The 14581-nt window shown below is 40.0% G+C and overlaps 1 protein-coding gene across 2 annotated transcripts in view; it reads left to right on the forward strand.

The window, feature by feature from the left end:
* Positions 1 to 14581, forward strand: part of kcnt2 (potassium channel, subfamily T, member 2) — a 689705-nt gene that overhangs the window by 422094 nt on the left and 253030 nt on the right. The window contains exons 23-24 of one of the 2 annotated variants that reach the window (XM_043699803.1): positions 3893 to 3964; positions 8415 to 8549. In XM_043699803.1, the coding sequence (XP_043555738.1) occupies positions 3893 to 3964; positions 8415 to 8549 (207 nt within the window). The remainder of the gene's footprint in view (positions 1 to 3892; positions 3965 to 8414; positions 8550 to 14581) is intronic. The other variant, XM_043699804.1, reaches the window with a different exon arrangement.

Raw genomic sequence — 14581 nt, forward strand, 5'->3', positions numbered from 1 at the left:
CCTGATTACTAATCTGTTTGTGATTTGGTGTTGTTCGCCCTGAGGAATTTTCCTTGATGTGAATCACTTCCTCTGTTTCACCCATATTTGTGGTGGTCCCTTCACATTTTTGAATGTGTCTGGAAGCCACAAGATTGAGCGCACCCTGGTCTAGGTTTTCCTGCTGCTCTGCCTTTTGCCGGTTGATGGACGGTTTTGCTTATGGCCTTTTCTCTGCTTTTCCTGGAGTTTCCCCTGAAGTTGCACAGGCTGCAACAACTCTGTTGCTGGGTGGTTCCTCAAGCTGCTTCAGGACCCGGTCAGAAATGAAACCAAGTGTGCTTGGCATTTTCAACAGTGCTGGTGGTGGGGGTGGGAACTAATCTAACATGAGAAGTGTGCGTCTTTATTTTAAACTATTTTTCCCTTAGACTATGCCAAATATATACATTACAAACTCAGCGTGAACTCCAATCTGCCGCTGCTTCTGTCCTCTTCGTAATGTAGTCACCCTTTTGCCAATGCCATAGATTCCACGGACCTGTTGCAACGTTAACCCATTAGTCTACAACATGACAATGACTTAGTCTACTTGGGCCCTCAGTGATACAGGGGCACCTGGTGATGGAAGAGGCCTCCGCTCTCTGTCCACTGGGACCCAAACTCTGATCCTCTTTAGCAGGCTACTCTGTTGTTCCGAGAAAGAATTATTCATGGATTAGCTGCACCCAGCCTCTGACAGTAGGGGCAGTGGCAGTGCCAAAGCCTCTAGTATGGGCAAAGTTTTATTTGTTGGAGTGTGGGGACTGAACCGTCAAGGGGCGGAAAGGATGAGGGGAGGTATCTGGGTGTGGTAAGAGAGGAAGTTTAAATGAAGGAGAGTTAGATGGGGGCTGAGGGAAGTACAGAACAAGTGTGGGTGGATGTGGAGGGAAGCAGGGATTAAATAGGGAAGGATGACGTGAGTGAGACAGAAGGGATTTCTTCAGATGCTGGTGAAATAATAAACCAGAATGTCCCATTTTTAAAGCAGGTATTTTAAAAGTCCCAACTTGTGACTCCACTGCTTCAAAGGGATTGAACTGTAGCCAAGTTCAAATGTTCCTTCCCAGTCTACTATAGTCAGGTCATCATTACGAGGAGGTGGACTTGCTGTCAGTTAATAGCCAGTCTTCCTCTATCTACAAATAGGTTAGAAACAATGAGCTGAACCTTGAACCAGGACCTTGGGCACTTTTCAAACCTGCACAGCGTCCGTTAAAATGATTTCACTGTCAAAATGCATAAGTGCTGGAAAGTTCTTATGAGATGTTCATCTACTATTGGCGCTAGTCTGTTGGAGGTTTATAAGTAGGTTTCCAGCAGAGTAGCACTGGTGGAATGTGAGCAGCTTGGAGGCAACTCCCACGTGTGTTGCTGCACTGGCGATTTTAACTGGCAGTTTTCATTTCATTGTGTCTTCCTCTTCACTTACTGCCACTTCTGCTGTTCTTCCTCTCCCAGAACAGGGCAGCACGGTGGGCTCAGTGGTTAGCGCTGCTGCCTCACAGCACTGGGGACCTGGGTTTGATTCCAACCGCAGGTGACTGTCTGCATGGAGTTTGCACATTTTCCCTGTGTCTGTGTGGGTTTCTTCCAGGTGCTCCGGTTTCCACCCACACTTCCAAGATTGCTCAAAGTGTGCAGGCTAGGTGACATTAGCCCACATTAGGAGGGCTTGATGTCATCATCATGCAGGAAAGCTCTCTCAGTGGGTTGCTGGGGGTGCCTTCATAAGGGGTGCCACATGATTCACAGAGATCCCCCCACCTCCAGCGACAATCTCAAAACTAGTGCATCACCGGTTGAACATGCCCAGACCAAATTCCTCATAGCAACCCTTCCCCACCAAATCACCATGATCTCCAAGCCTAACTCCATCCTGTCCTCAATCTGTGTCAGCCAGCTTCTTGTTCTCAGCCTGCCAGTAAGGCAATGCAGAAGTGCATTGATTCTTTAACTTGTTGAATGGTTTTGTCCCTTTTGTTCACCCTCAGTGGTTGCACTCCTGGTGAAATAAGTGGGCCCACTTCCTCAGTCATACAGTTTGTGGATTCCTCCTTTCTTCCCATGACCTCTGTTACTGTCATTGAGGATTCTTCCTGGGATGACAAGGAAATGAAACTCTGCCTCTGAACTTGTCTTTTGAATCACCTCAGCATCTACCATCAGACTTAAATCTGACATAACCGTTCTGTCCCAAGTTGGGTTACACTCTCAATTATATTCATACAAGGTTCATTGATTAAATCAAAAGGAATATACTGCTCCTTGGGATTCGGATTGCTGGTGTTTTCTTGATAAGGTTGCTAATTCTTGCAGTCTGACCTCTCTTTACTGTTGACAGCAGTGGAAAATATTTCTGCTAATCCAGCATAGTCACAGATTTCCAACTTGCTTACAGTTTGAAACTAATTTCTTAATTGAATATTGCTAAAATTAATTTATATTCTTTCTTCATGTTGGGCTCCACCATGAATCTAGGGAACCCTATGAAATCTCCGAGCAGTTATCTTTTGACTGGTTTCTCATTACTGATGACTCTTTGACCGACGTTCCTTGACCAATTATTCTGTAATCATCTGTTCCTGGACCAGGGGCAACCGATGCAATTTATAACCGTCCTGGAGGGATTTGTGCTCCAGTTCCAACTCCAGCGAGGTCTGAGCACCTTCTTGCTTCTGTGTGCCAAGTCTGAAATGCCTTTACCGTTAACCGTAGATTCTGGCTGATTGAATGTAACCACGAGGTGTTCTTCTGTAAGGATCTCAAGTGATCAGCTCTTGTAGTTGCTGACTGTCAGCCTTCTTAAAGTCGTGCCTGAAGAAATCCTCACACCTCCACCCATGCCAAATCGAGGAGGTCATTAAGTGGAGCCATATCGCTGCTCACCATGTTGCATGAGCAATCTGTACCATTGTTCTTCGTGTTCTGTGCACTACCTATACTATTGCTTACCATAAGGTAGTTTTTCCAGAGTTGAAGTCTACACGCCTGTCCTCCCCTACCAGATTAGACTTTCCCCTACTCTGATAGGGAAAATGAGAGAAATGGTAAACAAATGAGGAGAAAAGGGCCTCCTACCTTAAGGAAGGTATAGTTTACAGCATGATAACAGTTATGTACAAGTTGCACAAACATGATGTATATTGTCACAAAGACTATGAGGAAGGCACAGACATTGAGTCTCACTCCTTTGAGATCTTTGGCTGTTCTGCCACCAATTCCATTTGGCATCATCATAGTGGATGGTATTTAAGGCACTCCTCAGCATTAACCCTTTCAGACCCTTGCATAACATTTCTTTTTGGCAAAATTCAGTTCCGTATTTCACAGGACACATCAACATTAAAGATCAAGAAAATGTGCTCAGACCAATACTTCAGTATAAAACTAAATTACACACATGACTATTTTTTAAAGCATAATGCTGTTCATACAAAATAATTATGACAAAGATTTTGAGGAAATTCCATTCCACGGTGATGTTAATATTGTAAACACAATAAAAATACGTGACTTGTAAATTATTTTCACATGGCATCCATTTGCAACATTGCATTGGCCATGTTTGATCTACTGTGACCATCGCGCTGTGTTCATTGCTTTCGGGCAGCCTCGTTTATGTTAAGGGACAATAAAACATTGAGGCAAGAAGGATCTGAACATTTTTGAAAAATACATTCTTCAGAAGCTGATTATCTTTTAAAAAGTACATAGTGTTTTCATTATAAAAATCTATGCAAATATCATTTTAGCTTTAGGCAGTCTTTGTGTGTTCAAACTTCTCTTCACTTACATCCTTGCAGAAATGCTTGTTTCACAGTTACAATGTATGTAAAGCACAGTCTCTAAATTATGGCTTTCCCTCCAGGCCAGATGTACATTTTCTGGAAGCAATCTGCTGGTTTCCAATGGTTTACTACATGGTTGGCTCTATTGACAAGTATGTAAGACTTTGAGGCATGGCTGACAAAATGATAAAAGCTTTGTGTAATCTGTGCACAGTAATCGTTACTATTTTTAGCATGAGTTTTCTGTTTATTATTTCTTTTTTTTCCCCAAAAGTCTTATGTGGCAAAAGTAGATTAGTACTTTGTTGCATGAGCTGCATGTACACCTGTGTGTTTTTGTTCAGTGTTTGTGCATTACCTTTTGTGTATGTATTCTTGACTACTGCACTAAAAACACAACTGGACCACATTCAGTCTTCACTCTCAGAGATGCTGTGCTTGATGATAGCCCATCGCTGCTTTTGTCTAACAAGTAGTGAGTGTCCAGGACTTTAGGGAATTGATCCCGGATAATAAATATGAAAAGTGCATGCTCTCAGAATTAGTTGACAAATTTGCCTTTCCAGTTGTGAGCTGAGAGTTGAAATGCAGGTCAGCTCAAATAGAAGGAACACTTTGTCAACTCGGTGCCATAATACATGAGTGAGAGGTCACTGCACCAAACCTGACAACATTCAATATGGATTAGTAATCTGTAACAAGCCACATTGTGGTGAAAAATCAACACCTTTACTTTGGGTGCAGCTAGCAATGGATAATATCAGTTCAAGATCACAAAGGTAAATCTTACTGTCAATCTGACCCATGCTGTAATAATAACAACATATTATTTTAATATGGACAATAGCTAGGGCAAATGTTCTGACAAGTAATCTTCTAGAAACATCCTCCAGAAACTGAAGTTTAAGGGCAACGTGTGATGTGAATTCAAACATTTAACTTGATATAAAGTAAGATAAATCTGAATATTTGCAGCTTTCACTGTTTTTATTAATGTTTTCCAACATTTACATTTTTATTTAGTAATGGGGAAGCAATGGCCTAGTTTTACCACTAGACTATTTATCTACAGACTCAGGTAATGTTCTGGGGACCCAGGTTTAAATCCAGCCATGGCAAATCATGGAATTTAGTTCAAGAAAATATCTTGAATCAAGAGTATAATGATGATCATAAAATCATTGCACATCGTCAGAAAAAAACAGCTGGTTCATTCATGTCCTTTGGGGAAGGAAATCTGCCATCCTTACCTGGTCTGGCCTACATGTGACACCAGCCCCACAACAAAGTTAGCTCTACTCATAACGATCTTCTGAAATGACCTAGCAACTACACACTTGTAACGATCACTACAAAGTCTGAAAAAAAGAAATAAAACTGGGCAAATCACCTGGCATCAACTTAGGCAAAAGAAATGACAATGGCATAAACAGCCATGTCAAATTTCCTCCCTAATGGCAACTGACACCTTCTCTGGGACAACCAGGGACAGACAATAAATGCAGGCCCAGCCAGAGATGCCAATATTGTATGAGGACATGAAGGCACTGCATTTAGTTTTATTTTGGTCCCATTTGACCTTTACCTTTCACCTATACCCATACCCAACACCCACATGTACACACTCGCTGTTTCTCTCTCTCTCTCTATCCCCCTCTCTTCCTCTCCCTCTCATTCTCTCTCTCTCTCTCTCTCACTCATACTCACACGTAAATACACAAACACACCCACACGTACACATAAGTATTGGAATCAAAGCTCTCTACCACATCATTGCCTGTATTTATTGCTTTGGAGGTTGTATCCAGAGACATAAGTTGTAGCCCCTGTATATCACTCTGTTGCCCAACATTTGGCAATCGGCAGGCCTAACACAATACATTGAAGCAGATTCAGGGCTGTTGCTTTCCAACCTATGCATTTCAGGGCATCACAAAAGAGCAGCTGGAAAAAGCATTACTGAATACTGTATTTCTTATCTCAAAAGCTTTTGGTTCAGTGATAGACGTGTGGTTCCTTATCAGCACAGGACACCCAGTAAAAGCCAACTTTCCAAAAAATAAATGACTTGGAAGTTGATAAGTGGATGATTATCAATTGAGCATCTTCATTATGGAATTGCTGCTCCACTGGTGATGCCTGGCCCACTGGTTGTCATTTTCCTGCTTATTTATATAAAATAATACATCAAATCTTCTCTTTAAAACCAAAGCATGACGAACCTGCAATTTTTTGAGACTGACAAATAAGTGGCAAAACAAATAGATTTTAAGCTTAAGGCTAATTTTCCCAGCCATACAAAAAGTTGTTTTTTTTCCAGTGATTTTGGATTGATCTCTTGTGCCAGAAGTTGAGCAATGCAGGAAAGGCCAACAGTGGAGAAATAACTGATAAGTGGCCCACAGAACAGATCATTGCCTAGATGAATCAAGCTTTTAAAATAAGAATTTATTCAGGCTGGATTACATACTACACAAATTTAGGAAAAATCCAATTCCTAGATTATTTCTTGACTTTTAAACACAATGATTGATTTCCAGTTATGAATTACGAATCCTCCAGCGTGTTTCTATAATTGGTATTTAATTGTTAAGCTGTAGAGAGTTCTGCGGACTTTAATTTTACATTATCTGGTGTAGACGAGTTATGTTTCCTAAAGTTGCGATTTCGCTTGAGCATCGATTTTGTTTTATTTATTCTCAACAACACTTTGGGAAAATGTACAAGGACCTCTGGCCATTGTTGATTTTCAAGCTTCCCTTTCAATACTTTTTGCATGGTCTGCAGATGTTACATCCTTAGACTTCACTAAACATAAATTCAAAGAAAAGTAATAGTATTACAAAAAGTACATTGATAGTGACATTGCTTCTGTAATGCTCTAAGTTACCGGGCAAGATTTTTGCTGGCTCCGTTGAGTGGAACTGGGGCATTAATGCCATGAAAATGAAAGGGATGGACTTATAGTGACCCACTGCTACTTTGAGCTGGCTGCTAACTTATTTAAAAAGCCCGACTGTTACAGATGATAAGGAAATTGAGGTCCAATGATGTACACAATGGTCATTGCTATTTGGGGGGCCAACTGATCTGAAATACTTTGTAACTCTCTGTCCATCATTAACCAACAGCTCAAGGGAAGTGGACCAAAAATGTAGGGTCTTTTGCTCTTATTTTTGCGGGGCCCGGGGGACATGACTGTTTCTGTGTCAGCTACTGCTGCCTTTGATCTCTGACTCCTCTGCAATTGATATCTCCTTCTACAATAGTTAAAATCTGTCCCACCATGTTCTCTCTTTTGTCATGAAGCATCAGAATCAGATCCATGGACCAAGTGCCTCCAGATTAACTCTAATCCACTTGACTCTTTGCTTGCACAGTCTCAAATTATGTTGAAATTTCTTGCCTTATGCAAGCTCATGCCTTAAACATTAACCAGTCTGCTCTCTCCACAGATGTTGACTAACCTACTGAGTCTTTCTGCTGTTTTTGACTGTTGTTAATGAGTTAGTTGTTGTACAGTGTATGTTTTATGCAAAAAAAGCCTATGTTTTAACATTGTTTTCAGTTAAAACAAGGATGAAAAATCAGACTTTCAATCATCAATTGATATGCAGGAAGAAACAAGGAAAAATACTATTTTTATCAGAGATTTAATACAATGGTTCAGTTTTCCCAGCTAGTGGCAAAGGGACAAGGAGGCTAACGAAAACTGCCCTCAAAGTTTTAGCAAGCGCTGCAGCATGGACTTCCTTTTTTCAGTATCGTTGTCAGTGTGTTGCCTTCTATAGAAAATTTGTAACATCCAGCATTGAGGGCACACTGATCAACTAATCAATACTGAAGTATTCTCACAGACTGCAAAATGGATGTAAAAAAGAAGGGTGTACAAATCACCTCTAAATCATTGGACAGAAAGCAATTTAAATCTCTGGATGTAGAGAATTAAAGATGAAATGTAAATGTCAGCATATAAACTTCACAGAATATTTATAGTATATTTAAAATTTGCAGTGTTTACATGTTGCTGTGGGAAAATAAAAGTTCATACTTATGAATTTTTTTTTCAGGGCCATAAAGCTTGTTCAGGAGAAATTATGAGTTAGTGCACTGTTTTAAAAAAAAAGCTACTTCTGTTTGAACAAGAGTTAACTTGATAATTGCTCTTTACAGCTATAATAATGTGCAAATAGTTGAAATTCATGCTAAAGCAATTAATTTAATTGATTATGTATGCAAAGACTGCAAGTGCACAGTCTGTGACCAATTCTTAAATTTCCATGTTTAACTGTGCATGTGCTGACCTCAGAAATTGCCATCAGTTTTGCGCAGTAATAGTGGTGAAGACTGGGAGCCTCACTGTAATTACTGCCACAAATTCCAAATCAATGTCATAATTGCTCTGACATCCTTTCAGTACATCTTTGTTTTATATGTTGGTAAGTATTGTACAAATACTGTCTCAACAATTTTGGATTAATTGTTTACCTTAATGTATTGACTTTATTTGGCTCTAGGGCATATTCTGTTGCATATTAATTCATGATACATCCAGAGACTGTTGATAAATTGCATTAATTTACCCCGTCTCTTGTTCAAAAGCCTAGATGATCTACTAAGATGTGGAGTGACATTTGCTGCCAATATGGTTGTGGTAGACAAAGAAAGCACAATGAGTGCTGAGGAAGATTACATGGCAGATGCCAAAACGATTGTAAATGTGCAAACGCTTTTTAGGTGAGTGTTATATTAGTACATAAAAGGTTGTCGTCTTCGCTTTTAATGGTGGTATTGTGAAGTACCCAAGTCTTTTAACATTCAAAACAACAACCCATTATTTGCCCATGATGACTGATGTACTGGTACCAAATTAGGCTGAGAAAACTCCAAAACCAGATATCAAAATAAAGGTTCTGGAGATGCACCGAGGTTACATTACAATCTAAAATGGGAAAAAAAATGACTTAATGTTTCAGGTGGACACTTCAGATACTAGTGCTAAGATTAGAGTGGTGCTGGAAAAGCACAGCAGGTCATGCAGCATCCAAGGAGCAGGAAAATCGACGTTTCGGGCAGGAGCCCTTCATCACGAAAAGCTTCAGATACTACCTGACTTGCTCTGTGTTTTTGTTCTGTTTTCAGCATAATGGTACAATAAGTTTAATTCTGCACTAATTGTGTATAATACACATTAGCAGCAAATATGAAATTTATTATTAAAGCAAATTTTGGGTTGAGCAGACATGGAATCAAATCAATAGATAGTTTTGGCAAATCAGCGAAAAAAAATCATTCAATTTGAGCTGATACTATAGTGCAAAGTATTGCTTTCTGCTAAAATTGCCACCCCATTTAATAACGTCCTTCAGAACATAGAACATTATGGCGCAGTACAAGCCCTTGGCCCTCGATGTTGCGCCGACCTGTGAAATCAATTTGAAGCCTATCTATCCTACACTATTCCACTTTCATCCATATGTTGATCCAATGACCATTTAAATGCCCTTAAAGTTGGCGAGTCTACTACAGTTTCAGGCAGGGCGTTCCACGCTTCTACTACACTCTGAGCAAAGAAAATCCTTCTGACATCAGTCCTATGTCTATCACCCCTCAATTTAAAGCTATGTCCCTTCGTGCTAGCCATCACCATCTGAGGAAAAAAGCTCTCACTGTCCACCCTATCTAACCCTCTGATTATCTTATATGTCTCAATTAAATCACCTCTCAACCTTCTTCACTCTAACAAAAACAGCCTCAAGTCCCTCAGCCTTTTCCCATAAGACCTTCCCTTCATACCAAGCAGCATCCTAGCAAATCTCCTCTGAACTCTTTCCAAAGCTTCCACATTCTTCCTAGAATGTGGTGACCAGAACTGTATAGGTACGCCATCAAGAGCATTCTGTCAGGATGTATCACTGCCTGGTATAGCAACTGTACCATTCAAGATTGGAGTAGGTTACAGAGAGTGGTGAACTCGGCCCAGACAATCACAAAGGCCAACCTCCCATCTATAGAATCCATCTACCGGTCCCGCTGTCAAGGAAAGGCCGCCAGCATTCTCAAAGATGCATCTCACCCTGGCAATGTTTTTCTACAACTCTAGCAATAAGGAGAAGGTACAGAAGCCTGAACACACACACCAGTCAGTTTCAAAACAGTTTCTACCCTACTGTTGTTAGAATACTGAATGGACTCACAAACTCTTAACATTCGCCTGTACCTGTGTCTTTGTTTTAGCCGCTGTTTACCTATTATTTACTATCTATGCTACTTAACTCTGTGATCTGACTATATTGCTCACAAGACAAAATGTTTCACTGTGCCTCGGTACACGTGACAATAGATTCAATTCAGTTCAATTCACAATACTCCAAGTGTAGCCACACCAGAGTTTCATACAGCTGCACAATGACCTAATGGCTCCAAAACTCAATCCCTCTACCAATAAAAGCTAACACACCGTATGCCATTTTAACAACCCTATCAACCTGTGTGGCAACTTTCAGGGATCTATGTACATGGGTACCAAGATCTCTCTGCTCATCTACACCACAAAGAATCTTACCATTAGCCCAGTACTCTGATTTCCTGTTGCTCCTTCCAAAATGAATCACCTCACACTTTTCCGCATTAAAACCCATTTGCCACCTCTCAGTCCAGCTCTGCAGCTTATCTATGTCCCCCTGTAACTTGCAACATCCTTTGGCACTATCCACAACTCCATTAACCTTAGTGTCATCTGCAAATTTACTACCCCAAGCTTCTATGCCTTCATTTTGGTCATTTATAAAAAATGACAAACAACAGTGGACCCAGAACAGATCCTTGAGTACACAACTAGTAACTGAACTCCAGGATGAACATTTCCCATCAACCACCACCCTCTGTCTTCTTTCAGCCAGCCAATTTCTGATCCAAACTGCTAAATCACCCTCAATCCCATCCCTCTGTATTTTATGCAATAGCCTACAGTTGGGAACCTTCTCAAACGCTTTACTGAAATCCATATACACCACATCAACTGCTTTACCCTCATCCACCTGTTTGATCACCTTCTCATAGAACTCAGTAAGGCTTGTGAGGTACGACCTACCCTTCACAAAACCATATTGGCTATCCCTAATCAACTTATTCCTTTGCAGATGACTATAAATCCTATCTCTTATAACCTTTTTGAACTCTTAACCACAACCAAAATACAGCTCACTAGTCTGTAATTACCAGGATTGTCTCTACTCCCCTTCTTGAACAAGGGGACAGCATTTGCTATCCTCCAGTCTTCTGGCATATGCCTGTAGACAATGACTATATAATATTCAAAGCCCAAAGGCTCTGCAATCTCCTCCCTGGCTTCCCAGAGAATCCTAGCATAAATTCTAACCAGCCCAAGAGACTTATCTATTTTCGCACTTTTCAGAATTGCTAACACCTCCTCCTTGTGAACTTCAATCCAGTCTAGCCCAGTAGCCTGTATCTCAGTATTCTCCTCAACAACATTGTCTTTTTCTAGTGTGAATACTGATGAAAACTATTCATTTAATGCTTCTCCTATTTCCTTGGACTCCACGCACAACTTCTCACTACTGTCCTTGATTGGCCCTAATCTTACTTGAGGTGAAAGTGAGGACTGCAAATGCTGGAGATCAGAGTTGAGAGTATGATGCTGGAAAAGCCCAGCAGGTCAGACAGCATCCAAGGAGCAGGAAAATCGACCTTTTGGGCATAAGCCCTTCCTCAGGAACGAGGCTGGGAGCTTCGGGGGTCGAGAGATAAATGGGAGGGGGATGGAGCTGGGCGGAAGGTAGCTGAGAGTACAATAGGTGGATAGAGGTGGGGATCATGGAGATAGGGCGGAGGGGAGGATGGAGTGGATAGGTGGGAAGGAAGATGGACAGGTAAAACAGGTCATGAGGATGGTGCTGAGCTGGACGGTTGGATCTGGGATAAGGTGGGGGGAGGGGAAATGTGGAAACTGGTGAAATACACATTGATGCCATGGAGTTGGAGGGTCCCAAGGCAGAAGATGAGGTGTTCTTCCTCTAGGCGTCAAGTGGTAAGGGAGTGGCGATGGAGGAGGCCCAGGATCAAATGCAATTTGTATCTTCAACCTTTTAAAATGGAATTAATACTATAGAACCGTGAGTTCAATTCCCTCACTGGCTGAGGTTACCATGAAGAATTCTCCTTTTCAATCTCTCCTCATGCCTGAGCTGTGCAGACCCTCATGTGAAACCAGTACCAGTTGTCTCTCTAATGAATGATAAAGTTATGATCTGGTAAGACTATGGCAACCTTACCTTTTATTGGAGAATTGCTTTGCATAACTATTTCAACAATTGAAAAATGCCTTACAAGTGGCAGAGGATTTCCTTTTTCACCTTCACACTCTGCTTCTGATTAATACAATTACAGTTCTGGTAAAATATGTTGAATTACTCTTTACTGCTTCCAAACAGCAAAGAATTTAACACTCCTGAATGGTTACATTAAATAGAAGATTCCAACTTCTAAAACAGAAAAGACGATGATAAAAATTAATTTGTTGGTGAGAAACAGTATTTTATGTTTTCTCAAAATTAAATTGAGTAAATTTTGATGTTAATGGGCACTAAACATTTTTTCATTATATCTCTAAAGGGCGGCTTTATTTTTGTTAATTGGTGCTGGATTTAAAACAAATTAGAAAATGATTTATTTCATTGGATATTTTAATTTATCTCACCACTAATCAGAATTACTTTTAATTGTACACTCTTAGTTGCCAAATTGAATTATGTTCTGCCTCAGGTCATTTGGAATCCAAGGCTCTCCTTACATTGTCCCAGTAATACTCCTCACCCAAGGAATGAAAAGAACACTCACTGTGCTAAATGCAGATTTTATGTTTCCCAAATGTTATATTCTTATGATTTATGTTAGAAAAAAATGTCAATTACTGCAGGACTTGGCAGATTTTTTACAGTGCTTTAAGATAAGTCATTACGTTATGAGTGATCAAGCTCATTTTACTCATGGTCCTTTAGAGACCATAGACTTTCAGGCCATCTGTCTTAGCATTGTGAAAATCTAACGGCTTTCATCTTGAAATTTAACATTCAATGCTTAAAAGCATCTTGGATTAAAGCACGAAGAGGGTAAATCCTCAAGACCACATTCCTATGAGTTTTCTTATCATGTTTCTGAAAATGACGTATTTTCGTCATTAGCTTCCCCACCGTAGCCATCTGCTACAAGTAAGGTGGTACTGCTTATAAATCCAACAGAGCAATCAGGAAATTAAATATTAATTCATTATTGATAAATCTATATGCTCTATAAATCTTTCTGAATGAGAATAGCCGGTGATTTCAACGAATGTGTTTAACAGCTATGATGTCATCCTTCCCGCCTTCAAATCGCGAAGGAAACTGTTTTTGACCAAACAATCTTCCAGCATTAGAGGTCCGTGGTCCAGTTTTACTTCTGTAACTGTGTGAAATTTACTGAAATACTTCAAAATTTCTATTTGTTCTTGTTAGAGTTTCATATTCACAAAGAATGCTCTCATTAAGAACACTTTATTCTGGTCCTCAATCTCTTGCAAAAATCACAATTCCTTGTTCAGTTTTTATAAACTTAAAACATTGGGAAATTTGGCTTTCTGTAATTGTTACTAGGAAGGAAAAAAAGCCTGGTTGTACAGTTAATGAGGAAACAGTGGCAACTTACCTTCCAGTCATTTTCGTGAATCTCAACTTTTCTCATAACCCTGAGTAGGGGTGGGGACCAACACTGAAATAGGTGTTAGAACTGGAGTAAACTGTCTTCTTGAAATTCTCACTGATATTCAGTTACAATTAAGCAACCTTTAATTTGATTACTGGTTCAGTTGAGTTTATAAAATAATGATTAGTTGATTATAAAATAATATAAAATAATAATTAGTGAAAGTTTCCATAAACGTAAACATAATTATTTTCAAATGTGGACCATTTTGTATCTGGCATTTTAGCGATAGCTACATTTTTAAAATCGAGCCCTTGTAATTTGAGAACAAATGTATTACTTAAATACACTGAATTGCTTTGTCCCTATTTTTTTGAGAAAAAAAAAGCAAACAGCAAACACTTAAATTTACATTCATCTATTGCCTTCATTTTTGTGTGTAGACAGTAAGGTTGTTCTTGATTCATTAATCATAGTGATTGAAACTATGGTGCCCATCTGTCAGGCCCCACCATATCCCAATCTGCAAACTGGCCTTTGGGAATTTAGTAGCCAAATAAGAATAAAGTTTTGCTCAGCTCTGAACATTGAACAGCTGCCTGAGTGAAATGACTGCTGCTTATACAAAATGAACTCGCAACTTAAGCCATTAAGTTGTGTTAGCGGCCCGTTCACAATCTCAGCCTTCCATATGATCCAATGTTGAGCTTGACCTCATATCAGGTGCACTGCTTGTAATTTTCCAATTTTTCGGGGTTCTAGAATGCTCCCAGCAGTTTGGAAGTTAGCAAATGCAACAATGCTATTGAAGAAAGGACAGAGGAAGTAAATCAGAAATTGTACACCAGTCAGGTCAATGTGTCATTGGGTATGCCCTTCAATCTGGTATTAATGATGTGGAGGTGCCAGTGTTGGACTGGGTTGGGCAAGGTCAAAAATCACATGACACCAAGTTATAGTCCAATGGATTTATTTGAAAACACTAGCTTTTGGATTAGCACATGATGAAGGAGCAATGCCCCAAAAGCTAGCGTTTTCAAATACACCCATTGGACTATAACCTG

The sequence above is a fragment of the Chiloscyllium plagiosum genome, chromosome 11, assembly GCF_004010195.1.
Source record: "Chiloscyllium plagiosum isolate BGI_BamShark_2017 chromosome 11, ASM401019v2, whole genome shotgun sequence".
Taxonomy (NCBI): Eukaryota; Metazoa; Chordata; class Chondrichthyes; order Orectolobiformes; family Hemiscylliidae; genus Chiloscyllium; species Chiloscyllium plagiosum.